At 42.1% G+C, this 27,149-nt stretch overlaps 1 protein-coding gene and 1 pseudogene across 3 annotated transcripts in view; one reads left to right on the forward strand and one right to left on the reverse strand.

Moving 5' to 3' along the window:
* Nucleotides 1-10,078: 10,078 nt before the first annotated feature.
* TFCP2 (transcription factor CP2) overlaps nt 10,079-27,149 on the reverse strand; it is an 80,445-nt gene continuing 63,374 nt past the window's right edge. Inside the window, exons 6-15 of one of the 3 annotated variants that reach the window (XM_009180752.3) lie at nt 25,946-26,098; nt 24,360-24,470; nt 23,560-23,648; nt 21,200-21,248; nt 20,714-20,807; nt 18,987-19,077; nt 16,711-16,835; nt 15,821-15,963; nt 12,695-12,746; nt 10,079-11,598 (exon numbers count right to left, since the gene is read on the reverse strand). In XM_009180752.3, the coding sequence (XP_009179016.1) occupies nt 11,564-11,598; nt 12,695-12,746; nt 15,821-15,963; nt 16,711-16,835; nt 18,987-19,077; nt 20,714-20,807; nt 21,200-21,248; nt 23,560-23,648; nt 24,360-24,470; nt 25,946-26,098 (942 nt within the window). In that variant the 3' untranslated portion in view covers nt 10,079-11,563. Of the gene's footprint in view, nt 11,602-12,694; nt 12,747-15,820; nt 15,964-16,710; nt 16,836-18,986; nt 19,078-20,713; nt 20,808-21,199; nt 21,249-23,559; nt 23,649-24,359; nt 24,471-25,945; nt 26,099-27,149 lie in introns of all 3 variants that reach the window. The other 2 variants (XM_003906377.4, XM_003906378.4) reach the window with 2 other exon arrangements.
* LOC116268870 lies at nt 23,852-24,241 on the forward strand (annotated as a pseudogene).

The raw sequence follows: 27,149 nt of genomic DNA on the forward strand, positions 1-27,149 counted from the left end.
CTAGCTGCATTCTCTTGTCCCCCGCCCCCCACCACGCCCCCTCATTTTGTTCTGTCATCTTGTTTGCTTCTACTTTCCCCCTTCCATACTCTGCTTGAATACACTGGCCTCATTGCAGTTCCTTCAACAGGGCAATCATTCTCTTACCTCAAGGCCTTTTGTCTGGCTTCCACCAGCTAGCCACATACTTCCTCCCTCACGTAATAACTGCTCAAATGTCCCCATATCTGAGATCTTCCCTAACCATATTTCTTTTTGCCTGCATTAAGAGACAGGATCTCCCTCTGTCACCCAGGCTGGAGTGCAGTGGTGCGATCACAGCTCACAGCAGCCTCAAACTCCCGGGCACAAATGCCTAACCATATTTCTAAAATGGTGCTTCTCCTTAGTTTCTATCCCTGTGCCTTATATTTCTTGTTAGCAACCACCTGACGTATTTGTTTTTGTCTTGTCTCACCTGACTAAATTTGGTGAGAGCAAGGAATTGTTTTTGTTTACTGTATCCTCAGTACACAGTACAAATCCTATAGTTGACATTTAAGAGCATGATAGATATTTATTGGATAGATGGATGGACAGCAAGATTTAAACTCAGGTTAGGCTGATACCAAAACCTGGTGCATTTTTCACTGCAACCAAGAAACTATGAAGCCAGATCCACTAGCTACCAAGCCATCTCAGCTTTAGAATTGAGAGGTTGGATGGCTTGGGAAAAAATGCTAAGAATTTCGGTTCTCTCCCCTAGGTGACATCAGAGACTCCAAGAAGCTAGGACGCTACACTGCAAAATAAAAAAGCAGCAGATCAGAAAAAAGCAATCTTTTGGTAACATGCACTTATCATCTCCCTCTTTGCTGAAATTTAGATGCAATGTAACAGTGATCAAGACCATGGATCCTGGAGCCAGACCGCCTGAATATAAACCCCACTTCCTCTACTTACTAGTGGCATGACCCCAGGCAAGGGACATAAGTTTTCTGCCTTAGCTTCCTCATTTGCAAGACGGGGATGACGATGTCTATCTCATTGGGTTTTGTGAAGATTAAACAGCTGATATATTGGAAAATGTTTACAACAGTCAGTGCTGTGTAAATGTTAGCTATTTTTAATCATAAGCTTTCTATTCAGTTGTGTAGAAGGTTTGGTTCATGATCCCATTCTTCCTGTACATACAGAAGACAAAAGGGAAGAGAAAACTATCCTAGACCACTCTATAAAATCAGTAGGCTAACAAAAAACCAGCCTAATGCCCATGTTGAGGATGCTAAAAAAAAAAAGTGTCTCATATGCTTACTCATCCAGTGTTCCAGCAGTCATGGAAATTCATCAGGGCACCATCAGCTCCAGTGACCAATGCATTAACCTCCATTGGTTAATGCCACCAAATTAAAAGATAGCCAAACCAAGGCTAGCACATCCTTTGAGAAGACAGCAGAACTCAATTTGGGAATAAGCTCTTGATCAGTTAAAAGATCATCTGGACCAGGCATGGTGGCTCACACCCGTAATCCCAGCACTTTAGGAGGCTGAGGAGGGAAGATTGTTCGAGCCCAGGAGTTTGAGACCAGCCTGGACAACATGGAGGGAGACTCTGTCTCAAGAAATTTTTAAAAATTAGCCAGGTGCAGTGGCATGCACCTGTGATCCCATTTACTTGGGAGATTGAGGTGGGAGAATCACTTGAAAACAGGAGGTCAAGACTGCAGTGACAGCTGTGTTCATGCCACTGCACTCCAGCCTGAGTGATAGAACAAGACCCCTCCCCCTCTTTTTTAATTAAAAAAATGTAATAAAATAGAGACGGGGGTTCTCCCTGTGTTGCCCAGGCTGGTCTCGAACTCCTGTGCTCAAGCCATCCACCAGCCTCAGCCTCCCCAAGTGCTGGGATTATAGGCCTGAGCCACCACCTGGCAGGGCTCTGTCATCAACCAAGGAGGCAGTGGGTGGATCCATAGCGCCAGTTCAAGACCAGCCTCGCCAACATGGTGAAACCCCATCTCTACTGAAAATAGCTGGGCATGGTGGCACATGCCTGTAATCCCAGCTACTTGGAAGGTTGAGGCATGAGAATCACTTGAACCCAGGAAGGCAGAGGTTGCAGTGAGCCGAGATCGCACCACTGAACTTCAGCCTGGACAACAGAAGGACTCTATCTTTAAAAAAAAGGCGGGCGGTGGCTCAAGCCTGTAATCCCAGCACTTTGGAGGCGAGGCCGAGATTGGATCCACCCGAGATCCGGAGATCGAGACCATCCTGGCTAACCGGTGAAACCCGTCTCTACTAAAAAATACAAAAAAGCGACACAGCCAGACTCCGTCTCAAAAAAAAAGTTTATTAGCCGGTACCGTGGCTCACGCCTGTAATCAGACACTGGGAGGCTGAGCGAGGAGGATCCACAAGGTCAGGAGATTGAGACCATCCTGGCTAACAAAGTGAAACTCCTACTCTACTAAAAAAAAAAAAAAAAAAAAAAAAAAAATCATGTCCTGAGCAGTGTTTTCTTTTCTTTCTTTCTTTTTTTTTTTTCTAGTAGAGACAAGGGTCTCACATTGCCCAGGCTGGTCTTGGACTCCTGGGTTCAAACAATCCTCCTGCCTTGGCCTCCCAAAGTGCTAGGATTACAGGCATGAGCCACCACGCCTGGCCCTGAGAAGTGTTTTATACTTTGGTCTTCAGCTATGTCTGTGTGTGAAGGTGATCTTATAGTCAGTAGTATCCTTAGATTATTGAGCTAATGAACAGGCGTATTCAGTATAAACTGTTTCACACTCACAATCCCTTTAAAACTCTCAAATAACCCTATGAATTAAGTATTACCTCCTTTTTAATACTTAATTCATAGGGTTAAGATGATAAAATTGAGGCTTGAAAGATGACTCTGTCCAAAGTCATATCCAGGAAGAGAAGGATCTGGGATTTGAATGCAGGTCTATCTGACACCAAAATATATACTGTATCAACTACCTCTTACCACCAAAAGATAAACCAGAACACACTCCCCAGAGAGGTGAAGATAAATAGGACAGAGTATACAATATGTTGACATTCTTAGAGAAAAAGAGTTAAAATAAAAATCTAAGGCATTGCATTTGTTTTTCTGAAAAGGAATCTGTAGACTTAGCCCTAAAGTTGTATGTTACTTCACTAATTTACATTTAATTATATTCCAGATCTAGAGAGACAAGCACCTCTTTGTGACTAATTCCACACTAACAAAAAGAGAACAGTATGTGTAAATCTGAGAAAAAGAGTGCCACAGCAAACTGAAAGCACAAACACCAAAGAAGTCATATGCGCCATTGCACTCCAGCCTGGACGACAAAAGTGAAACTCTGTCCTCCCCGCACACAAAAAAGGAAAAGAAAACAAGAATCTGCATTAATTAAAATGTGCACCTCATCTTAAACAAATCTAACATATGAAAACAGAGATTCGCATAATAGGTAAACCAGTTAAAACTCATGTCCCAAAATAGCATATCAGTAAAAAATAGTACAATAAGACAACAATACAATAATATTATTTATTTTAATTTTTATATTTATTTTTTTGAGATGGAGTCTCACCCTGTTGCCCAGGCTGGAGTGCAGTGGCACAATCTCGGCTCACTGCAAGCTCCGCCTCCCGGGTTCAAGCAATTCTCCTGCCTCAGCCTCCCCAGTAGCTGGGACTACAGGCGCCCACCACCACGCCTGGCTATTTTTTCTGTATTTGTATTAGAGACAGGGTATCACCGTGTTAGCCAGAATGGTCTCGATCTCCTGACCTCGTGATCCGCCCGCCTTGGCCTCCCAAAGTGTTGGGATTACAGGCGTGAGCCACAGCGCTCGGCCTATAATATTATTTTAAACAGCAAGTTCCCTTATAATTGATATTAATCCAATTGAAAACTTTAATTCATATACAACTTTTCAGTGTCTCAATTTGAAAATCCAAATGCTAAACCTACTTGAAATTTTCGGCCAGGCGCGGTGGCTCACACCTGGAATCCCAGCACTTTGGAAAGCCGAGGTGGGTGGATCACAAGGTCAAGAGTTCGAGACCAGCCTGGCCAATATGGTGAAACCCTGTCTCTACTAAAAATACAAAAATTAGCCAACCATGATGGTGGGCACCTGTAATCTCAGCTACTTGGGAGTCTGAGGCAGGAGAATCACTTGAACCCGGGAGGCGGAGGTTGCAGTAAGCTGAGATCGCGCCATTGCACTCCAGCCTGAGTGACAGAGCAAGACCCTGTCTCAAGAAAAAAAAAAAAAAAAAGAAATTTTCAAGCAAGATAGAGTTTAGCTTAGGCCTATGTTCACAAGGAACATTACAGGGGAAATGCTATAGAGAATGTGTGAAGAAATATGTGAAAAGAAGGAAGAAGTGGAAATAGATGAAAGTTCAAGGTTGAAGATAAAATACAAGGTCACTGAAAGAAGCAGGAAGGAGAAATAAAGTATGCAGAAAAAACAGTGCTGGTGGCATTACTCCCATGTCACAAAGGGTATCTTTCCCAACTCACTCCATTTTGCAGTGGTAGGATATTCTTCCTCATCTAAGTTTTGGAGTTGGTATAATGAAACAAAAATTAATCACAAACTAAAAGTAAGCATTCTAGCAGGGAAAGCCTTAACTCACAACTAAAGAAAACAGAGCATTTACAGGAGAAGCAGAATGATGTAGGATTATTCCTAATGAAATAGTATATAGGCTGGGTGTGGTGGCTCATGCCTATAATCCCAGTACTTTGGAAGGCCAAGGTGGGAGGCTCGCTTGAAGCCAGGAGTTCAGATCAGCAAGGGCCACATGGTAAGATCCTGTCTCTACGAAAAATAAATATTAGGGCTGGGCACAGTGGCACATTCCTGTAATCCCAGCACTTTGGATGGGCTGAGGTGGGAGAATTGCTTGAGCCCAGGAGGTCAAGGCTGCAGCAAGCTGTGATGGTGCCACTGCCCTCCAGCCTAGGTAACAAAGTGAGATCCTGCCTCAAACAAAACAAAACAAATTAGCTGGGTGTTGTGGCATGTGCCTGTAGTCCTACCTACTCCGGAGACTGAGGCGAGAGGATCACTTGAGCCCAGGAGTTCAAGGCTGCAGTGTGCTATGATCACACCACAGCCTGGGCAACAGAGCAGGACTCTGACTCTTAAAAATAAAAACAAAAAAAGAAGCTAAGAAAGAAAGAAAGGCTGGGTGCAGTGGCTCATGCCTGTAATCCCAACACTTTGGGAGGTCAAGACTGGTGGATCACTTGAGGTCAGAAGTTTGAGACCAGCTTGGCCAACCTAGTGAAACCCCGTCTCTACTAAAAATATAAAAATTAGCTGGGCATGGTGGCACATACCTGTAATCCCAGCTACTCAGGAGGCTGAGGCAGGAGGATCGCTTGAACTCAGGAGGCAGAGGTTGCAGTGAGCTGAGGTAGCGCCACTGCACTCCAGCCTGGATGACAGAGACTCTGTCTCAAAAAAAAAAAAAAGGAAAAAAAGAAAAAAAAGAGAAATACATATAAATGAGGCAGCTAGGTGGGACAATCGTGCCATTCCCAGTGAGACTGGAGTTCTCATAAGACCCATGGGGGTCATAACAGATCAAATTCCTGTAGAGGAACCATCCCTGACCAAAGCAGCAGACCAATGACTCAGGAAAATGATAAAATGGTTCAATTTCAGTTCTCCAGTCCCCAAAAATCTGGAATTGTTAGGTATGGCCGGAGAAAAAAGCTACAAGAGGGAGAAGCTCAATCCTGACTTCAAACATTTGGACTCTAAATTGCTTTCAAGACTGAATACCGAAGTTCTGTTCAGCCCTTCATGGTGATTTGCAAGACAGTTCAAATCTCTGCAGTAATCCTATACAAAACACTTTCTCAGAATATCTGGGGATACACAGGATTTTGAGAACACTCCTCCATTATGCATACATTAGAAATGGTTGGTGCCATTATCCCACACCTTCTTTACTTGCCAAGCTTCCCGCGGAACCTCCAACTCAGAGATCCTACTCTGCCCTCACAACATACCCAGTACCTGGACTTCCAGGAATCAGAACTTCTGCCCCTTCATGTGGACCTTACTTTTTTGTCACGTCTTGGGTTGTCTTAAAAAAAAATTTTTTTTTTAAAAATAGAGTTCGTTTTTCTCTCTCTCTCTCTTCTCTTTCTTCTCTCTCTCTGTCTCTGTCTCTCTCGTACAGGCTGGAGTGCAGTGGCGCAACCTTGGCTCACTGCAACCTCCGCCTCCCGGGTTCAAGCAATTCTTGTGATACAGCCTCCAGAGTAGCTGGGATTACAGGCATGCGCCACCACACCTGGCTAATTATTTTTTTGTATTTTTAGCAGAGATAGGGTTTCACCATGTTGGCCAGGTTAATCTTGAACTCCTGACTTCAGGTGATCTGCCTGCCTCAGCCTCCCAAAGCACTAGGATTACAGGCGTGAGCCACCGCGCCCGGCCATGTTTCCTCCCTTTATATGGCTTTTTAAATAAATCACTTACGTTGCCAAACGTTCTCATTGGGCCATAACATTGTACAGTCAATCTTATTACTCAACGGCCACATTTCAGGTAGTGACTACTCACTCCTTAGAGTCCTGCAATGACTCCCCTCCCCTTTTATTAATATTTCCCAATAACTCCCTTTTAATTATCAATTAGGCTGGGTGCAGTGGCTCATGCATGTAATCCCAACACTTCGGGAGGTCAAGGCTGGTGGATCACTTGAGGTCAGAAGTTTGAGACCAGCTTGGCCAACCCGGTGAAACCCCGTCTCTACTAAAAATATAAAAATTAGCTGGGCTATACAGCAGCTTTTTCTACATGGAACCTATTATACTTCAAGGGAGTACAGGCAATGGTAAGTCAAATAGGATGCTATGCCTCTTCTCTAAAGGGCCTAGGCCGGTATGGTGGGTGGCTCACACTTATAATCCCAGCATTTTGGGAGGCTGAGGCAGGAGGATGCTTGAGCCTAGGAGGTCAAGACCAGTATGGGCAATATAGGGAGACCCTGTCTCTACAAAAACATACAAAATTAGCCAAGTGTGGTGGCACACACCTGTAGCCCCAGCTACTTGGGAGGCTAAGGTGGGAGGATCGCTTGAGCCTGGGAGGCAGAGGCTGCAATGACCTGAGATGGTGCCACTGTGCTCCAGCCTGGGTGACACACACACACACACACAAACGATGCATCTTCAAATATATGTGACCTAAATGGCATCCATACAGAATAAGCGGTTTTTAAAAAGAATGATGTAGAACTAAAAATTCTAATATAGTAAGATATTCAAGATATGCTAAATACAGAAATCAAATTGCAGGTCATTAGCATAACATGAGCCCATCTGAGTGTGTGTGCGCGCGCGTGCATGTGACGGGGGAAATTCTTTGCAATGATTACCTCTACAGAGTGGGACTAAGAGGTAAGGGGGTAAAGTTATACAATACTATTCTTTATAGTTTGAATTTATCATTTTGTGTATTACTTTCATAATGAAAAAGCTAGTATAAAATTTTCACTTGGCCGGGCGCGGTGGCTCACGCCTGTAATCCCAGCACTTTGGGAGGCCGAGGCGGGCGGATCACAAGCTCACGAGATCGAGACCACGGTGAAACCCCGTCTCTACTAAAAATACAAAAAATTAGCCGGGCGCGGTTGTGGCCGCCTGTAGTCCCAGCTACTCGGGAGGCTGAGGCAGGAGAATGGCGTGAACCTGGGAGGCGGAGCTTGCAGTGAGCCGAGATCGCGCCACTGCACTCCAGCCTGGGCGACAGAGCGAGACTCCGTCTCAAAAAAAAAAAAAAAGGCACTTAATTGAAACGATTATTAGTGAACATATGACTTAGGGAAGTAGAGACGGGCGGATCACGAGGTCAGGAGATCGAGACCATCCTGGCTAACACGGTGAAACCCCGTCTCTACTAAAAAATACAAAAAACTAGCCGGGCGAAGTGGCGGGCGCCTGTGGTCCCAGCTACTCGGGAGGCTGAGGCAGGAGAATGGCGTGAATCCGGGAGGCGGAGCTTGCAGTGAGCTGAGATCCGGCCACGGCACTCCAGCCTGGGCGACAGAGCGAGACTCAGTCTCAAAAAAAAAAAAAATTTCACTTAATTGAAAGGATTATTAGTGAACATATGCAATGTTTTAAAGCAAACTGAATAATTACAATGTTCTATCACTATGCCAGTTCTTACCAATTATACATCACTGGCACAATAAAAATTTTTTGTAGCTAAAGAAAGCCTAAGAGATTTTTCTGGTAAATTTAAGGATCTATAATTACAAAGCTGTATAAGTTCATTTCCATAAATTTGAAGACTACTCTAAAAAACCCTGACTTCAGGTAAAAATAGTTAAGTGTAATTTATAGTCAATATATTAATGAAGGCCAGGCATGGTGGCTCATGCCTGTAATCTCAACACTTTGGGAGGCCAAGGCAGGAGGACTGCTTGAGGCCAGGAGTTCAAGACCAGCTTGGGCAACAAGGTAAGATCTTGTCTCTACAAAAAAAAAAAAAACAAAAACATTAGCAGGGCTTTGTGGTGTGTGCCTGTAATCCTAGCTACTTGGGAGGCTGAGGCAGGAGGATCACTTGAGCCTGGGAGTTTGAGGCTGCAGTGAGCTATAACTGTGGCACTGCACTCCAGCCTGGGTGACAGAGGGAGATACAATTCTTGTTTTGTTTTCTTTGAGATGGGGGTCTCACTTCATCACTTAGGCTATAGTGTAGTGGCATGATCACAGCTCACTGCAGCCTCCAACCCTGGGCTCAAGTAATCACTGCCATGCCTGGCTAATTTTTTTAACTTTTTGTATAAATCGGGGGGGGGGGGTCTCACTTTGCTGCCCAGGCTGGTCTTGAACTCCTGACCTGGCCTAAAGTGATCCTCCCATTTTGGCCTCCCAAAGTGCTGGGCTTACAGGCATGAACAACTGTGCCTTATCTATATATATAATTTTATGCATCATTTGCAGTAAGAGTCACAAATGCACAGATTTGGAAGAAACCTTAAAAGTCACCTAGCCTTGGGCCAGGTGCGGTGGCTCAAGTCTGTAATCCCAGCACTTTGGGAGGTCAAGGTGGGTGGATCACAAGGTTAGGAGTTCAAGACCAGCCTGGCCAACATAGTAAAACCCCGTCTCTACCAAAAATAGAAAAATTAGCCTGGCATGATGGTCTGCACCTGTAGTCCCAGCTACTTAGGAGGCTGAGGCAGGAGAATCGCTTGAACCCGGGAGGCGGAGGTTGCAGTGAGCCAAGATCAGGCCATTTAACTCCAGCCTGGGCAAGAGTGAGACTCTGTCTCAAAACAAAAAAGTCACCTAGTCTTGGCCAGGCATGGTGGCTCACACCTGTACTCCTAGCACTTTGGAAGATGAGACAGGAGGATCACTTGAGCCCAGGAGTTCAAGACCAGCCTGGCAGGCAACATAGTGAGACCTCATTTATATATTTTATTTTATTTAAAAAAAAATTTTGTTTTGAGACAGAGTCTTGCTCTGTCACCCAGGCTGGAGTGCAGCAGCCTGATCTCAGCTCATTGCAACCCCACCTCCCAGGTTTAAGCAATTCTCATGTCTTAGACTCCCAAGTAGCTGGGATTACAGGTGTGTGCCACCATGCCTGGCTAATTTTGTATTTTTAGTAGAGATGGGGTTTCATCATGTTGGCCAGGCTGGTCTCGATCTTCTGGCCTCAAGTGATCTGCCTGCCTCAGCCTCCCAAAGTGTTGGGATTACAGACATGAGCCACCGTGCCCAGCTTCATTTCTATATTTAAAAAAAAAAAAAAAAAAAGGCATCTAGTCCAACTTTCCTACCCAAACACCTAGACATACAAAAAATAAATAAATAAATAAATAAAAACCAATAGCAGCCTGCTGAGGAAAGAACTGAAGTTGAGTACCAGTACTAGGAATATATATGACAACCAGAAATGTCTCCTCCTCAAAATGGAGACATCTGGTAATCATTCACTAAAAAGCATTTTGGCGTAATATAACAAGTTGCTCAGGTAAGTTTTAAACAAGTCATTGACTTAATTTTCTGGTTTCAAAGTTTTCAATTTGTTTCAAACCAAGAGAAATTAGACCATGATGCAGACTGAGTTTAATGAACAAAAATCTCTGTATAAAAACCACTTAAACTTTATCAAATGCTTTAAACACACACACACACACGCACACACACACGCACACACACACACAAATCCAAATCCAATACACGATCTTAAAACATTATCTTTGTTTACCTCAACATAACCTGTAAAAGTATTTCCAGATAAAACTTTACAAGTGAAGAAAGAAAACCCATGATGTTACACTTACACACACACACAATCATTCTTAAAGAAGAACAAAAACGTGGTAAGAGTGTGAACAGGAAGGGAATGCATCTTTTTTTGTAAAGCTTATATTTAAAAACACAGCATGAGTAAAATAACTTCCTATACCAAGAGAAGATGCAGAGAGAGGAAACAGAAAGCAGGGATGAGACTAACTCATTAATAAATAGTTTGAGAATGTCATTCAAGAACAGTAAATTTGGGGAGTTACAGATAATCCCCAGTTGTCACCACCTCAAATTCTTTGATTCCGATAACTAATGACAATTAAAAAGCATATATGTGTTCATTTTTTGTAGGTCTTGATTTGTTCATTATTATTTAGGTGTGCTTTGTCTCTTTCAGTGGTTAATTCCTCAGTTCATACTCAGTGTTATGTCCTAGTTACCAGAAGGGCCACAGTAACAAGTGAAGTGAACACAGGTTATAAAGGGTGGCATTGGTGGTATGAGGAGGTGAATAAGGAGGGCCAGGTTGCCTGGTTTGGATTTCAGCATCACTGCCTGCCAGCTCCTGGCACCTAGCAAGCTACTTAGCCACTGTGTGTCTCCATTTCCTCATCTTCGGTTGGGGGTCACTATAGCACCTACTTCAGATAGTGTGATTAGGGGGTTAAACAAGATGGTCGGTCATTCAAAAAATTTATCACACTGCCTGGTCAATAGATGTTAGCTGAAAATATTAGTTGTGGTATTACAGGGGAACCAAAAGGAAAATTCTGTCTCTGTATTTCTCCTCACTGATAAAGTTTTCAGGGACAAACTATGGCAAAAAGCAGAGATACCAGTACATTTGAGACCAGTACAAAGAGATTGAAGATCTAGTCTTATGAATATAGATACCCATTTTTATATAAGAAAAAAATTACATGGCTCCATATCACAAAATTTAAGATCTTCCTGTTAAACATCACACAATTCCCATCATCATTATGCTCTACATACACTCTAAATTATGTAGAGTTTCTACTGATATTCCACAACAACAAGTCCAGAAATTTTAACTAAGAAACAGCTGCAGAACTGCATGTTGGACAGTCATCTGTGTGTGCCACAAGAGCCTGGGCCAACACAAAGGACCAGGATTCTGCCTCCATGGCCTGGACTCCTCCACACATAGTCAGATGAGTCAGGTTCTTGCAGACCTTCAAATCTCCATTCATATCCCCCTTTGAGAGGGCCATTTTCAGAGGTGAAGGAAGCAGCAGCCACTGGGCACGAAACACCGCACTCCTACTTCAGTATAATATGATAGCTATCGTTGGTTTCTGCTGTTAAAAAGAGAGAGCGAATCATCTTTAGTCACCTCCAAAACACAGCAGGAGAAACAAAGTATGGTAAGATTCTTGTGAGAAGGGGAAAAAAGGGAGGTGGAGGTTGCAGTGAGCCGAGATCACGCCATTGCACTCTAGCTTGGGCAACAAGAGTGAAATTCCGTCTTAAAAAAAAAAAAAAAAAAAAAGAGAAAGGGGAAAAAAAAGAGCAGGACAAACAGCAGCATACTTACTCATTAGCACAGATTCCTTATAATAAATATGCATTACAAAAACAACATGCCTCAATTTCCTCATCTGCAATGGAAGATGGAAGAGAATGGCAAAAAGCCGGGCCAGGCACAGTGGCTCATGCCTGTAATCCCAGCACTTTGGGAGTCCGAGGTGGGTGGATCACTTGAGGTCAGGAGTTCGAGACCAGCCTGGCCAACATGGTGAAACCCTGTCTCTACTAAAAATACAAAAATTAGCCAGACAAGGTGGCATGTGCCTGTAATCCCAGTTACTTGGGAGGCTGAGGGAGGAGAATCACTTGAACTCAGGAGGTGAAGGTTGCGTGCCACTGCACTCCAGCCTGGGCAACAGATCAAAACTCTGTCTCAAAAAAAAAAAAAAAAGAGCCGGGCGCGGTGGCTCAAGCCTGTAATCCCAGCACTTTGGGAGGCCGAGACGGGCGGATCACGAGGTCAGGAGATCGAGACCATCCTGGCTAACACGGTGAAACCCCGTCTCTATTAAGAAATACAAAAAACTAGCCGGGCGAGGTGGCGGGCGCCTGTAGTCCCAGCTACTCGGGAGGCTGAGGCCGGAGAATGGCGTGAACCCGGGAGGCGGAGCTTGCAGTGAGCTGAGATCCGGCCACTGCACTCCAGCCTGGGCGACAGAGTGAGACTCCGTCTCAAAAAAAAAAAAAAAAAGAAAAAAAAGAAAAAAAAAGGCTGACTTACAAAAAGGAACAATCTCTAATACTGTCACTTTCTTTACCCAAATATGGTTACTTTCCCTATCTCTCCTCAAAGAAGTATGTACTTTGCCTAGTAGTAGTAAAGCTGTTAAACTACTTAGAGAAAGATGTTTGTCTTACTATTACCTTTCATTGTGTCCAGAATAAAACATGCTTCTTCCTGAAAGTTCTGTATCATCTGAAAAAAGCAAGAAAATTTGTGATTATTTAAATGAAAAATAACCCCTTTATATTCCTGTGTCCCTAAGGACTACATCCAGCGGGATTTAGATGGGAGGCTTTACAGGTCTCAAATAATGTATTTCTTGAGTATCTAGGATCGTAAAAGTTTTTTCCTCCCCTCCCCTGTTTGGTTTTTAAATATTAAAAAACTAAGCAGATTAGAACAGTTGTCTTAAAGCCTGGTATGCATTTCCCTGGGTTAACCCCAAGACTCTCCAAGGAGCACACAGACACTAATATACGCATACAGGAGAACTGACTTCCATGTCTTCAACTACCATATGTGCTCTTTCCTAAAACCTCTTTAATTTTCCTTCCTCACTGTCCCTTCTCAAACTCCCTTCTCCCATTTTACAAGATAAAGGCATGAGTTTCACCCTCCCAGGATCCTAATAAGGTGCTCTGGTCCATGATGTGAAAGCTTCAGGTGGCAAAGTGGAATAGCAAAGGTGAACTCTAATATTAAACTAGGCAACAGACCCTTTTATGAGCCACATGGTTTCTAACTCTTTCCTTTCACCAGAATTAAAGAGTAACCTAATCACAAATTGTCATGTGATAAAGGATTCCAAATGATTTTTTGATAATATCACTATGTAATTTCTGGTATATAATTCTGAAGTATAATCTAATGACATTATCATTACAGAATTCCATCCATTCCTATCTGTCAATTTATGTGACTTAAGTCCCTCAGCATTTATATCTAGAGGTGAAAAACAGAATGGAATTGATGCTGAAATCCTATGTCATTCTAGCAATCAATAGGCAGTATTCACCTACAAAGGAAATAATTATGTGCAAAGGTACGACTAGGGATTGAAACAATTTCATCCAACTCATTCATAGATATACCTGTAATAATATTTTTCTTAATTTTTTTTTTTTTTTTTTTTTTTTTTCTGAGACGGAGTTTCACTCTTGTTGCCCAGGCTGGAGTGCAATGGCCCCATCTCGGCTCACCACAACCTCCACCTCCTGGGTTCAAGGGATCCTCCTGCTTCAGCCTCCTGGGTAGCTGGGATTACAAGCACGTGCCACCACACCCAACTAATTTTGTATTTTCAGTGGAGACGGGGTTTCTACATGTTGGCCAGTCTGGTTTCAAACTCTCGACCTCAGGTGATCTGCCTGCCTCGGCCTCCCAAAGTGCTGGGATTACAGGTATGAGCCACTGCGCCTGGCCTTTTTTTTTTTTTTGGATGGAGTCTCGCTCTGTCACCCAGGCTAGAGTGTGGTGGCACAATCTCGGCTGACTGCAACCTCTGCCTCTCGGGTTCAAGCAATTCTCTGCCTCAGCCTCCCAAGTAGCTGGGATTATAGGCACCTGCCACCATGCCCAGCTAATTTTTGTATTTTTAGTAGAGATGGGGTTTCACCATCTTGGCTAGGCTGGTCTTGAACTTCTGACCTTGTGATCCACCTGTCTCAGCCTCCCAAAGTGCTGGGATTACAGGCATAAGTCACTGCACCTGGCCGGCCCTCTTAATGTTTAATAATTACTTATTAAAACAGGCCGGGCGCGGTGGCTCAAGCCTGTAATCCCAGCACTTTGGGAGGCCGAGGCGGGCGGATCACGAGGTCAGGAGATCAAGACCATCCTGGCTAACATGGTGAAACCCCGTCTCTACTAAAAATACAAAAAACTAGCCGGGCGTGGTGGCGGGCGCCTGTAGTCCCAGCTACTCGGAGGCTGAGGCAGGAGAATGGCCTGAACCTGGGAGGCGGAGCTTGCAGTGAGCCGAGATCGTGCCACTGCACTCCAGCCTGGGTGACACAGCGCGAGACTCCGTCTCAAAAAAAAAAAATAAATAAATAAAAATAAAAAAAATAAAACATGTAGCATATTTACATTATTTTAATCAACTGTATAATTATGATGATTCCATTCATAATTTTTAAATTTTTATTTAAAAACTTTGTTTCAAACAAATATAGTAGGATAATCAATAAAAGATGTTTGTGCATAAAAATATGTTACGGTAAGATGGCCAGGCGTGGTGGCTCACATCTGTAATCCCAGCACTTTGGCAGGCTGAGGTGGGTTGATCACTTGAGGCCAGGAGTTCAAGACCAGACTGGCCACATGGTGAAACCCAGCCTCTACTAAAAATACAAAAATTAGCCGGGCATGGTGGTAGGTGCCTGTAATAACAGCTACTTGGGAGGCTGAGGCAGGATAATCGTTTGAACCTCGGAGGCAGAGGTTGCAGTGAGCTGAGATCACACCACGGTACAACGGCCTGGGTGACAAAGTGAGACTCTGTGTCAAAAAAAAAAAAGTTACAGTAAGATAAAATTCAATGGGGGAAGTAAATGAAAATAAGAGTTCCAGGAAACAGAGGAATAGTACAAGAATTCTAACTTAAAGGAAAGCACAGTCGTGTTTTGTTTTTTTTTAATGGATGGTGGTGGTATTAAATCATTTTTGCATTAAGATTACATGGGATGCAATTAGAATAATGATGTAACCATTTCACTTAGAAATATCATTATATATGCCCAGAAATGACATCTTTTACAACTATTTAAACTTTAACAAAAAATTTTAAGTCAGTCTGAAAATGTGCATGGGAATATGTGGTTTTTAAAATATTTCAGGGCGGGGCGTGGTGGCTCACATCTGTAATCCCACCACTTTGGGAGGGTGAGGCGGGTAGATCACTTGAGGTCAGGAGTTTGAGACCAGCCTGGCCAACATGGCAAAACCCCATCTCTACTAAAAATACATAAATTAGCCGGGCGTGGTGGCACGCGCCTATAATTCCCACTATTTGGGAGGCTGAGGGAGGAGAATCACTTGAACCCAGGAAGTGGAGGTTACAGTGAGCTGAGATTGGGCCATTGCACTCTGGCCTGGGCAACAGAGAGAGACTGTTAAAAAAAAAAAAATTAGGAGGAAAGCAAGCAAAAAAGTATGAAACCCTCTGATCTAGAAAACAGAACACTCTGCCCCAGGAGAACTGCTCTTGCTCCATGTGCTGACAAATTAACCATCATCTGGTAATTCAACTGTACTGAAAAATCTACCTCATCACTGATGAGCACATGAATTCCTGTTGGCCCCTGCTTGTAAATCTGGCTGATCTGGCAAGGGGAAATGCTGAAAAGCTGAGCAATTTTTTCTGTCAATTCAACAGCTGTCAGTTCTTCTAGATAGATGGCATGGTAAACTGCAAAAGGGAGAGAGCAACAGGAGTCAGTACAAAGTTTGTCTGCTCTTACACATAACTTGATCACTAGGAATGTCCACTTTTCTGAAGGACTCAGAAATCAGACTGCCTAAGCTCAAACCCTGGCTCAACCACTTGCAGCTGTGTGACCTAGGGCACGTTATTTAACATCCCTAGGCCTCATTTTTCTCTTGTAAATACTAGAGATAACAGTAAAATCCTCCACAAAGAGGAGATATTAGTTGTAAATATTAAAGCATATAAAAAGTGTTAAGAATAGCACCTGGCTGGGCATGGTGGTTCACACCTATAGTCCCAGCAATTTGGGAGGCTGAGGCAGGGAGATCACTTCAGCCCAGGAGTTCAAGACCAGCCTGGGCAACATAGGGAGATCCCATCTCTACAATAAATAAAACAATTAGGTAGACGTGGGGTGCACACCTATAGTTCTAGTTACTCGGGAGGCTGACGGGAGAGAATCACTTGAGCCCAGGTGGTCAAGGTTGCAATGAGTCATGATTGCACCACAGTACTTCAGCCTGGGTAACTGAGTGAGACTCTGTCTCAAAAAAAAAAAAAAAAAAAAAATAGCACCTGCCATATATTAGGAGCTCAATAAATGCTAGTGATTATTGTTACTTCTAGCAAACGCTAAATCTGCTGTTTGATAGTTTCCCATCATACATGCCCATAAGTTACCTCTTCACCTTTCTTCATATCTGTCCTGGTGTGTTCAGAACAACCTACCGAAGAAAGTGCCATTTGAGTCTCCATCCTCCTGCTTCTGCTGCTGTTGCTGCTGCTGTTGTTGCTGCTCCCTCAACTGCAGTGACTCCTGACAAACATAAATGGTTAACCTTGGACGCACCATCCTAAGGGCAGGAAAAAGGCTAATTAGTCTTACATTCTTTATGGTAAGCACAATAAAAAGGGAGAAATTGTGTTTCTACATTAATCATATACAGCAGATGAAAATTGGAAGCTCACTGGCCAAATGCAATTAATTTGCTATGTTTTATTAGTTCCCCAATGGTAAGGGTTTTTTTCCTTAAGTGGAATTAGTTCCAATATGAGACATCATATAAACCTCTGAACTTTTGGCTTTTCCTGAATATCTAGCAATCTTAGGCCTGCATTCTCACATGAAAACAATCAGCTGTTCTTACATAATGCATATATTCTTCACTATACCCCAGTCTTGACTGCCATTCATTTACATTACCTGTATGTCCTCTATAGTCATTTGAGTTTGCGGCCTTTGGTGTAAAAGTTAGACATAGTCAAAATATAAAAGCCTTATGTCTTTTTGGGTCAGGTTCAAGATATACTTCTTACTAAAAAATACCAACACAGTAAACTAGATCATCTTATTTCTCTCATTATCTTCTCCTAACTAGCCTAAATCATTTTTCTGCTCTTCTTAGAGAAAGGTATTCAACTACCTCTTGATCTGATCCTCTGAATCCTTCCAATTTCTAAACATTCTTTAGATAATATGCTTTAAAAAACGAAAGATCAATTATTTTTCCCCAAGTCATCAATCCCTGATTTCCCTTCTTTCCTTAAAATTTTCCAAGCTTCAACATCCCTTATGATGTAGACAAAAACAAATATGACCAGGCACGGTGGCTCACACCTGTAATCCCGGCACTTTAGCAAGGCGAGTCGGAAGGATTGCTTGAGCTCAGGAGTTTGAGACCAGCCAGGGGAACATGGCAAAACTCCGCCTCTACAAAAAGTACAAAATTAGGCAGGCATGGTGGTGCGTGCCTGTAGTCCCAGCTGCTCAGCGATCTAGATAGGAGGATGGCTTGAGCCCAGGAAATTGAGACTGCAGCGAGCCATGATTGCATTCCTGCACTCCAAGCTGGGTGACAGAGCAAGACCCTGTCTCAAGAAAGAAAACCCAAAACAAAAGCAAACCAAAAATAAATACTGCGCAATCTGTTTTACTATGTAGTCACTGATTTGGTTCTGTTGCCATTGACCTAAATGCTTTTTTCATCAGTGTTACTACTACCTATTTAAAATTGTAAATCCCAAAAGAGGACCAAAAATTACCATGTATTTTAACAACTGCAGGGAGACACTTAAGTAATTACTACCCACATTTGCCTGGCCCGGTGGCTCATGCCTGTAATCCCAGCACTTTAGGAGGCCGAGGCGGGCGGATCACAAGATCAGGAGAGCGAGACCATCCGGCTAACACGGTGAAACCCCGTCTCTACTAAAAAATACAAAAAATTAGCCAGGCGTGGTGGCGGGCGCCTGTAGTCCCAGCTACTCGGGAGGCAGAGGCAGGAGAATGGCGTGAACCCAGGAGGTGGAGCTTGCAGTGAGCCGAGATCGCACCACTGCACTCCAGCCTGGGTGAAAGAGCAAGACTCCGTTTCAAAAAAAAAAAAAAAGTAATTCCCACCCACATTTAAGAATGACCACTTCTCCAGTTTAAACCAACTTGGGGCCTTTGCACCTGTTGTTCCATCTGCCTAGAACAGTCTCCCTTCCTGTGACTCCAGAGCTGCATCCTTCTCAGAACTCAGTTTAAATATCCCCTCCTTGAAGAGGTCCTTCCTGATCATATTCTGGGCACCCTATAGCCCACAACCTTGTTTTTTGCTTGTTTATTTGTTTTGTTTTCCTTCAAAGCTCTTATCACTATCCATAATACTTATTTATCTTACTCCCCATGAGAAAGTAAACTCCCTAACAATGGGCACCCTGTTTTGCTCACCAATATATTAATATTCCCAGAGCCTACAATAGTACCTGGCTCACGAAAAGCATGATGAATTTTCATTGGAAAATTCATTCACCTGGAAATGAAAAATGGAATATCATGGGGAATTCCTTAGACAAAGTGCAAGAAAATATTTTTTTAAATCTTTATTTTTTACATAGCTGACACTTAAAAGAAATGTTTCCAGAAGGTGTATTTAGCTGTATAGAGTACTGTGAAGAATTCCTGAATTCAAATCCATTTGGAATCCAACCTCATTGACATTTTAACACTAATTACATACCGGCCTTTTAATGCATTAAAAAGTCTGATTCCATCTGCAGGGCCACAGATTTGGATCACATCATCTCTAGTTAATTTCAATAAATCTGCCCCTGGAATAAATATAAGAAAATGGATGATAAAGGCAAAGATTCTCTGTGTTAATGACTATTAAAATGGGCTCTATTATAAGGACACCTCATTACCAGAATGTTACAATCCATAATTTTCTTCATGGCATATAAGGCCCTTCATGACCTGGCTCCCACCACCTCTCCCATCTCAATTCTCGCCAATTAACCTCCCCATTTAACCCTATGCTTTCATCATACTGATGATATCTAATGAGCAAGCTGTTTTTTCTGCCTGAAACAACCTTCCACTATCTAAGCTGGTCACAACATGCCTGTAGTCCCAGCTACTCAAGAAGCTGAGGTAGGAGGATTGTTAGAGGCCAATCGACTGTTAGGAGTTCAAGACTGGTGTGGACAACATAGCAAGACCCCATCTCTTAAAAAAAAAAAAAAATCCTGGGCCAGGTGTGGTAGCTCACGCCTGTAATCCCAGCACTTTGGGATGTCGAGGCGGGTGGATCATTGAGGTCAGGAGTTCGAGACCAGCCTGGCCAACATGGTGAGACCCTGTCTCTACTAAAAATACAAAAATTAGCCGGATGTGGTGGTAGGTGCCTGTAATCCCAGCTACTCAGGGGCTGAGGCAGGAGAATCACTTGAACCCAGGAGTTAAGAGGTTGCAGTAAGCTGAGATTGCGCATCTGCACTCCAGCCTGGGTGACAGTGAGACTCCGTCTCAAAAAAAAAAAAAAAAAAAAAAAAAAAATCCTGGATTTACCTGATGTATCACACGTGTTCCCTAACACCAGATCTTCCCACAAAGGTCTTACTGTCATTATCAGAACACTTATCTATAGCATCACAACTATTTATCGGTTTTTCAGAGTTTTATTTTGATTTGATTAGTTGTGTTTCGGTGCTTTTTTTTTTTTTTTGGACACCAGATGATTAATGGGCTATTTGATCAGGAATTATGCCTCATTCATTTGTGTATTCCTACCACATCAAAAAGTGCTAAATAGGCCAGGCGCTGTGGCTCACACCTGTAATCCCAGCACTCTGGAAGGCCAAGAAGGGTGGATCACTTGAGGTCAGGAGTTCAAGACCAGCCTGGCCAACATGGTGAAACTCTGTCTCTACTAAAAATACATAAATTAGCTGGTATGATGGCAGATGCCTATAATTCCAGCTAATCAGAAGGCTAAGGCAGGAGAATTGTTTGAACCCAGGAGGCGGAGGTTGCAGTGAGCTGAGATCATGCAATTGCACTCCAGCTTGGGTGACAGAGTGAGACTCCGTCTCAAAAAAAAACAACAACAACAAAAAATGCTAAATAAAATTGGATTGTGTAAATGAAATAAATTATAGTGATATCAAGGGGAAAATTTCAGACTACCTGCAAATGAAATATACATTTTAAAAAGTATTGTATGAAATAAGCATTTTTAAATTAAATTGAATTTAAACTAAAAGGTGTTTGTTTTTAAGTATTTCACAGCACAGCTGCAACTGGTGAGAAAGTCTTAAGGGTTCTATGAAATTCATTTCATCAGAAAAATGCAGTAAGATCTCTCATACACATATACACACACCACTCTCCCATGGATACCAGGAGGCCCTAGAATGCAAAGGAAAATCTCATGCTAGGGAAAACAAAAGAAAAACAAAATTTAACCTGAGAAGTTTGTGAAAAGCCTTGTGAATGTAGAAAAACGATTTCGATGCAACCACTGCTGAGCTTCCTGAGGTGTGGTTGTTGGTAAGAGGTTCTGAAAGGGAGAGAGCATTTTTTAGGTAACCAAATAGATTTGTCTGTTAACCCATTAGGTAACACATAGCCAAACACACCCACACAACCCCATACTCAGGCCTCGTTTGTGAAAGTTGTTTTCTCTTTCTCCAACCATGCAAGACGCTCAAGGAGTTCCATCCTTTTCTTCCCCACTAGACTGTAAGCTCCTCAAATGGAAGGGTCCTGCATTACTCGTTTCATATCTTTAGTCCCTAGCACAGTATCTGGTTCATAGTCAAAATTCAATAAATGTTTGTTTAATGAATGAATGAATAATACTCCCTAAAAGTTGGGCATTTCTACTGAATTGGACAGTCATCAAAGTATTACTAGACATTGCAAGTAACTGACATTCAACTTTAGACTTACATCTGTGACTGGAGGGGGTGGCTCTGGCTGGTGGTTTGGTGAACCATTTCTAAAGAAACATTTAAAATGAAAGTATGAGTCCATGACACATGCTGGGGCTCACTATTTCATTCCTCATCTTCACAATAAATCTTAAGCGAGAGATTTAAAAAAATCTGTGCTCTCTCATAAAACATTCTTATTCTTTGACCCAATACTTTAATTTTCTATTAGTTTAACCTAAATACTTTATGCGGAGTGGGAGAAATTATGTCATTAGCAACATTTTTTTATTATTGAGGAAACTGAAGAAAATATCAACATTTCAATAATGATAAATTATGGCATCAATAATGATGAGATAAATTATGGCATAAAAATATTTAACCATAAATTTACTAAGATGAAAAATTATGAAAGAATAATTATCAAGAAAAAAATTTAAAAATAAAATGAAAAATATCAGGATAAAAAATTTTATCAATACATTACTACTGTAGGAAATACACAAATATGCACACATACACACGAAAAATATTGGAAGAAAATTTATGCAATGCAAGTTGATCACACACATTTAGAATAAAAAAAAACTTTTTTTCTTTTTTTTTTTTTTTTGAGACGGAGTCTCGCACTTTCTCCCAGGCTGGACTGCAGTGGCCAGATCTCGGCTAACTGCAGGCTCCGCCTCCCGGGTTCATGCCATTCTTCTGCCTCAGCCTCCTGAGTAGCTGGGACTACAGGCACCCGCCACCACGCCCGGCTAATTTTTTTGTATTTTTAGTAGAGACGGGGTTTCACCATGTTAGCCAGGATGGTCTCAATCTCCTGACCTCGTGATCCACCTGCCTCTGCCTCTCAAAGTGCTGGGATTACTGTTGTGAGTCACTGTGCCTGGCAAAAACAATTATTTTTAAAGCAGCCTCAAAAATTGGTGCTGCCTAATTTATGATCTAAGGGTTATCGCCACACCCTCAGTTTTTCTTTTTCTTTCTTTTTGAGACAGAGTTTCACTCCTTTGCCCAAACGAGAGTGCAGTGGCATGATCTCAGCTCACTGCAACCTCCGCCTTCCAGTTTCAAGCAATTCTCCTGCCTCAGCCTCCCAAGTAGCTGGGATTACAGGTGCCTGCCACCACACACCGCTAATTGGGGTTTCACCATGTTGGCCAGGCTGGTCTCAAACTCCTGACATCGTGATCCGTCTGCCTCGGCCTCCTGAAGTGCTGGGATTGCAGGTGTGAGCCACCGCACTCAGCTTCAGTTTTTCTTTATACATTCTTTGTCTATGAATTGTCCCTCTTCCCTAATGCCTACTTTTATGGAAGAAAAGTTTCACCAGTATGAAGTACATGACAAAGAGAAGAGAAAAATTTTTAAACACAACTCTTAAACTCTGTATCATATTTGGAATTACCTATAAGTAGAATGTATCATCTATGCGGATGTTAAGTTTTTTTTTCTTTTATAATAAGATCTTCTTCCTTTTTTAGCCTTAGCTGCAAAATTCAAATTTGGTATTTGAACTTAGTAATTAACTTATCTTAGGGCCCTAGTTATATGTATTCCTTCTACAACTAATACCTACTTTTATTCTTAATTGTTACATTTTGAATATTTAAGCTACCTTAATTAAATCCTTTAAAAAGTAGGTCAGACATAGAGCCTAAATAAATCCAAAAACACAAACATTGCAACCAAACAATATGCTCACACATTTGGTAGTCTAACTATTTCAAGTTTCAATATGGTTATGTGAAATACATGTTAAATGCTAGGAGTATATAATACAGCTACTTTTTAAAATTGGAGTAAGTGTCTGTACCAACTTTCAATTATCTCTTATGGTAAAAGATAATAAGGCAAGATTAAATGTATCCCATAAATAATTCCAAAACTTCATTTTAGCCATCATCTTCAAACTTATTTCTTCATTATCAAAGATTTGTAATAATTAGGTGTTAGAAGTATTCCTAACAAGTAACAAAACAAATTTTAGTGTTTGTACAATTGTTTCCAGTTCCCAAATCTGGTGCAAGTATGATCAGGAAGTGAAATAACCACAAGATGTGCAGTAATAGGGAGAGGCAAAAAGCCCAGATCATCAGTCCCTGAACCACTAACAATTGACCATAAATGCTACTTTCTAGTGGGGGGAAAAAAGAAGAGGAGGAGGGAGAGGGGAGAACACAAGGAGAAGAAAGGGCTATATAAAACTCTTTCAATCTTTTTCGAAGATACTCCAAATCTCAGTTAATATATAAATCCATCAAAGAACGACCAAATAGATGTACTTGACTTAAAAAGATCTTGTTTATGAACAGGTAATGAAAGAATACATATTTTGGACAAATATAAGCCAATTTTATTTCCCAGACTTACCCTTCCCCAAGAGAAAAACTGCTATGGGAACTGTTGAAGCCAGGTGATGGGGAATTATTGACATATGTGATCTCGGGCCATGGAGAACACTAAAAACAAAGGATAAGTTAGAAAATGAACAAGCACATTTGGCCCTAGGATTTGACTAAAACATTGTTACTTGAATAGCACATCTTGATTAGTAAATCTTAATTCCTCAGAGACTCCCATAAGCAACAGAGAACACTGCTTCTCTTTCCGCCATCTTGGAGCCTGTGGAGACCTGCTGGGAATAGGAGTTTTAAAAGGAAATATGTCTAGAAAACTGTGGTCCCAGGCCATTTTTGTTGGTTATAAGTGGGTTCTCCAGAACCAAAGGCAGCACACAGCTCTTCTTAAAATTGAAGGTGGTTTATGCCCAAGATGAAACTGAATTCTATTTGGGCAAGAGATGTGCTTAGGTATACAAAGCAAAGAACACCACAGTAGCTCCTGCAGCAAACCAAACAAAACCAGAGTAATCTGGGGAAAGATAACTTGGACACAGAAACAGCAGCATGGTTCGTGCCAAATTCTAAAGGAATCTTCCTGCTAAGGCCGCTGGACACAGAATCCATGTGATACTGTGTCCCTCAAGGATTTAAACTAATGAAAAGTAAACAAAAGTAGACTTGTGCTCTTGTTTAAAAAAAAAAAAAAAAAAGAGCGAGCGAGAGAGAGAACGTTGCTTAGGAGAAGAAAATTTTGACCAGTTTGGAAGTGATGAATTTTTAAGATTAAAAATTATGAACTGAAATTGTCACCAAAAGAAATCTTTTTACCTCTGTGAGTATGGTTGTCTCATAGGAAGGTTGATATTTCTCCTTTTCATGAGGTGTTCGTTTCTCCATTTTTTCCCTATCGGTTTTTTGCTTTCTGTCTGCACCTTTGGGCTGAAATGAGAAACATTTTGTTTTAAATTCAGGTACTCACCTTTTGACCCAACAATATTGCTTCTAAAAACTTAAATATTCACGTATGAAACAAAATGGTATGTGCAGTGATGTAAAGGCAAGACACATCACTTTTAAGTTTGAAAATAGGAAATTTAAATGTTTCTGCTTGATGGAGTTGAAAAGAATCCGATCTATAGCTACGGACATGGAAAGATCTCTAAAGCACATAGTTAACTGAAAAAAATCAAGGCTCAAAACATTTCAGATAGTATAATCCCATTTATGTGTCAAAGAAAATACGTATATAGCTGTGTGTGTGTGTGTATAAAAGTATAGAAAGGAACTAGAAGAGCTGGGCGCAGTGGCTCACGCCTGTAATCACAGCACTTTCGGAGGCCGAGGCAGACGGATTGCCTGAGCTCAGGAGTTCGAGACCAGCCTGGCCAACGTGGCGAAACCCTGTCTCCATTAAAAATACAAAAAATTAGCTGGGCATGGTGTGTGTGTGCCTGTAGTCCCAGGTACTGGGGAGGCTGAGGTATGAGAATCGCTTGAACCCAGGAGATGGAGGTTGCAGTGAGCTGAGACTGCACCACTGCACTAGAGCCTGGGCGACAGAGTGAAACTCCGACTCAAAAAGAAAAAGAAAAAGAAGAGGGAACTAGACGAATACATATGAAATTACGAAATTATGACAGTGGTTTCCTCTGGGAAGACGTTGTCGGGGGGGTCAGCATCAGAGCAGTAAAGGGAGAATTTCAATGTTGCTCTGAATACTTCTGTATTATTCAATCTCTTACAATGAGAACATATTTATCCATGTAATAAAAATAAATAGGACCCTGGCTGGGGCACAGTGGCTCACACCTGTAATCCCAGTACTTTGGGAGGCCAAGGCGGGCAGATCACTTACGACCAGGAGTTCAAGACCAGCCTGGGCAAGACAGCAAGACCCCCTCTCTACAAAAAATACAAAAATTAGCCCGGTGTGGTGGCACATGCCTGTAGTCCGACTTACTGGGGAAGCTGAGGCAGAAGGATTGATTGAGCCCAGAAGGTTGAGCTATGATTGCGCCACTACACTCCAGCCTGGGTGACAAAATGAGACCCAGTCTCAAAAACAAATAAATAAGGACCAAATAAGAAAAGATCAAGTATGAATGTAACCAAAAATAGTCAATTTTTGTGAGCTTTACATGAGCTTGTAACTTCAATAGGCTTTAAGAGCTTTCAATGAGAATCCATGTTCTTGCCTCTAGCCCTCTTTTCCAAGTTCCTATTATCCTATGACTATCTCCATGTAAATTTCTTTACCAGGCATCTTGGTAATTATTTCAATGACTCTAGCTTAGACTTTTTTTTTTTGAGTTTTCAAAAAAATAAGACAAGTTGATTTTCTGACTGGGTAACTAATGTTAACATAGAATGATAAGGTAAAAGAATCCAAGGGCCAGCACATTGCTCAGGAATACCTTGAAAACTTTGATCTGGCAGCTGGCCGAGTGTAAGTGCTCAGTATATTCCCCGTTTTCATTCTCCTTGAAGGTATCTATTTGTACTCGGAATGGCACCCCCTTTTCTCCACCATGTTTCCTCATAGTGAACTCTGTACTAATACAGTGCACCTGAAAAGAATACAACATCAAGGCTTCAGTACCGCTAGCTAGCCAAACCAGTTGGCAGTATTTTTTTTAGCAACTATTAACAGCAAAACCTTTACTAGGCATTATGAATACCTACAAAAAACACTTCTCCTCTTTGTGATCTTGAAGAATTTACAATCTGATAGAGGAAATAGAAAAAACTTAAATGCTTTACAAATGCAAACAAAATACAAGTACAGATCTAATGCTAACAAAAGCTGCTGTGAGAAACTAAATTCATTAACTGCTTCAAAGAACACAGAGCTGGCCAGGCACGGTGGCTCACGCCTGCAATCCCAGCACTTTAGGAGGCTGAGGCAGGCGGATCACGAGGTCAGGAGATCGAGACCATCCTGGCGAACACGGTGAAACCCTGTCTCTACTAAAAAATACAAAAAATTAGCCAGGCGTGGTGGCAAGCGTCTGTAGTCCCAGCTACTCAGGAGGCTGAGGCAGGAGAATGGCGTGAACTGGGAGGCGAGGCCAGGAAGAGCCAAGATCACGCCACTGCACTCCAGCCTGGGCAATGAGCCAGACCCGCCCCCAAAAAAAAAAAAAAAAAAAAAAAAAAAAAAAAAAGAGAAATGATTTCTGTTAAAGTTTCCTCAATTTTAGGGAAGATTTTAGAAAGAAGAGCCACTACCCAGTCTGGGAACATAGTAAATATGAAAGTTCACAGTAATAGTGGAGAAAAACGTTTGCTTGGCTACTGCATAAAGTCTAAGATTGGTGATTTTTTTTTTTTTTTTTTGAGACTAAGTTTTGCTCTTGTCGCCCAGGCTGGAATGCAATGGCACAATCTCAGCTCACTGCAACCTCTGCCTCCCCGGTTCAAGCAATTCTCCTGCCTCAGTTTCACAAGTAGCTGGGATTACAGGCATGCACCACCACGCCCTGCTAATTTTTGCATTTTTAGTAGAGATACTTGCATGTTGGCCAGGCTGGTTCTCAAACTCCTGACCTCAGGTGATCTGCCTGACTCAGCTTCCCAAAGTGCTGGGATTACAGGTGTGAGCCACAGCACTCGGCCTGG

This window comes from Papio anubis, chromosome 9, assembly GCF_008728515.1.
Source record: "Papio anubis isolate 15944 chromosome 9, Panubis1.0, whole genome shotgun sequence".
Lineage (NCBI taxonomy): Eukaryota > Metazoa > Chordata > Mammalia > Primates > Cercopithecidae > Papio > Papio anubis.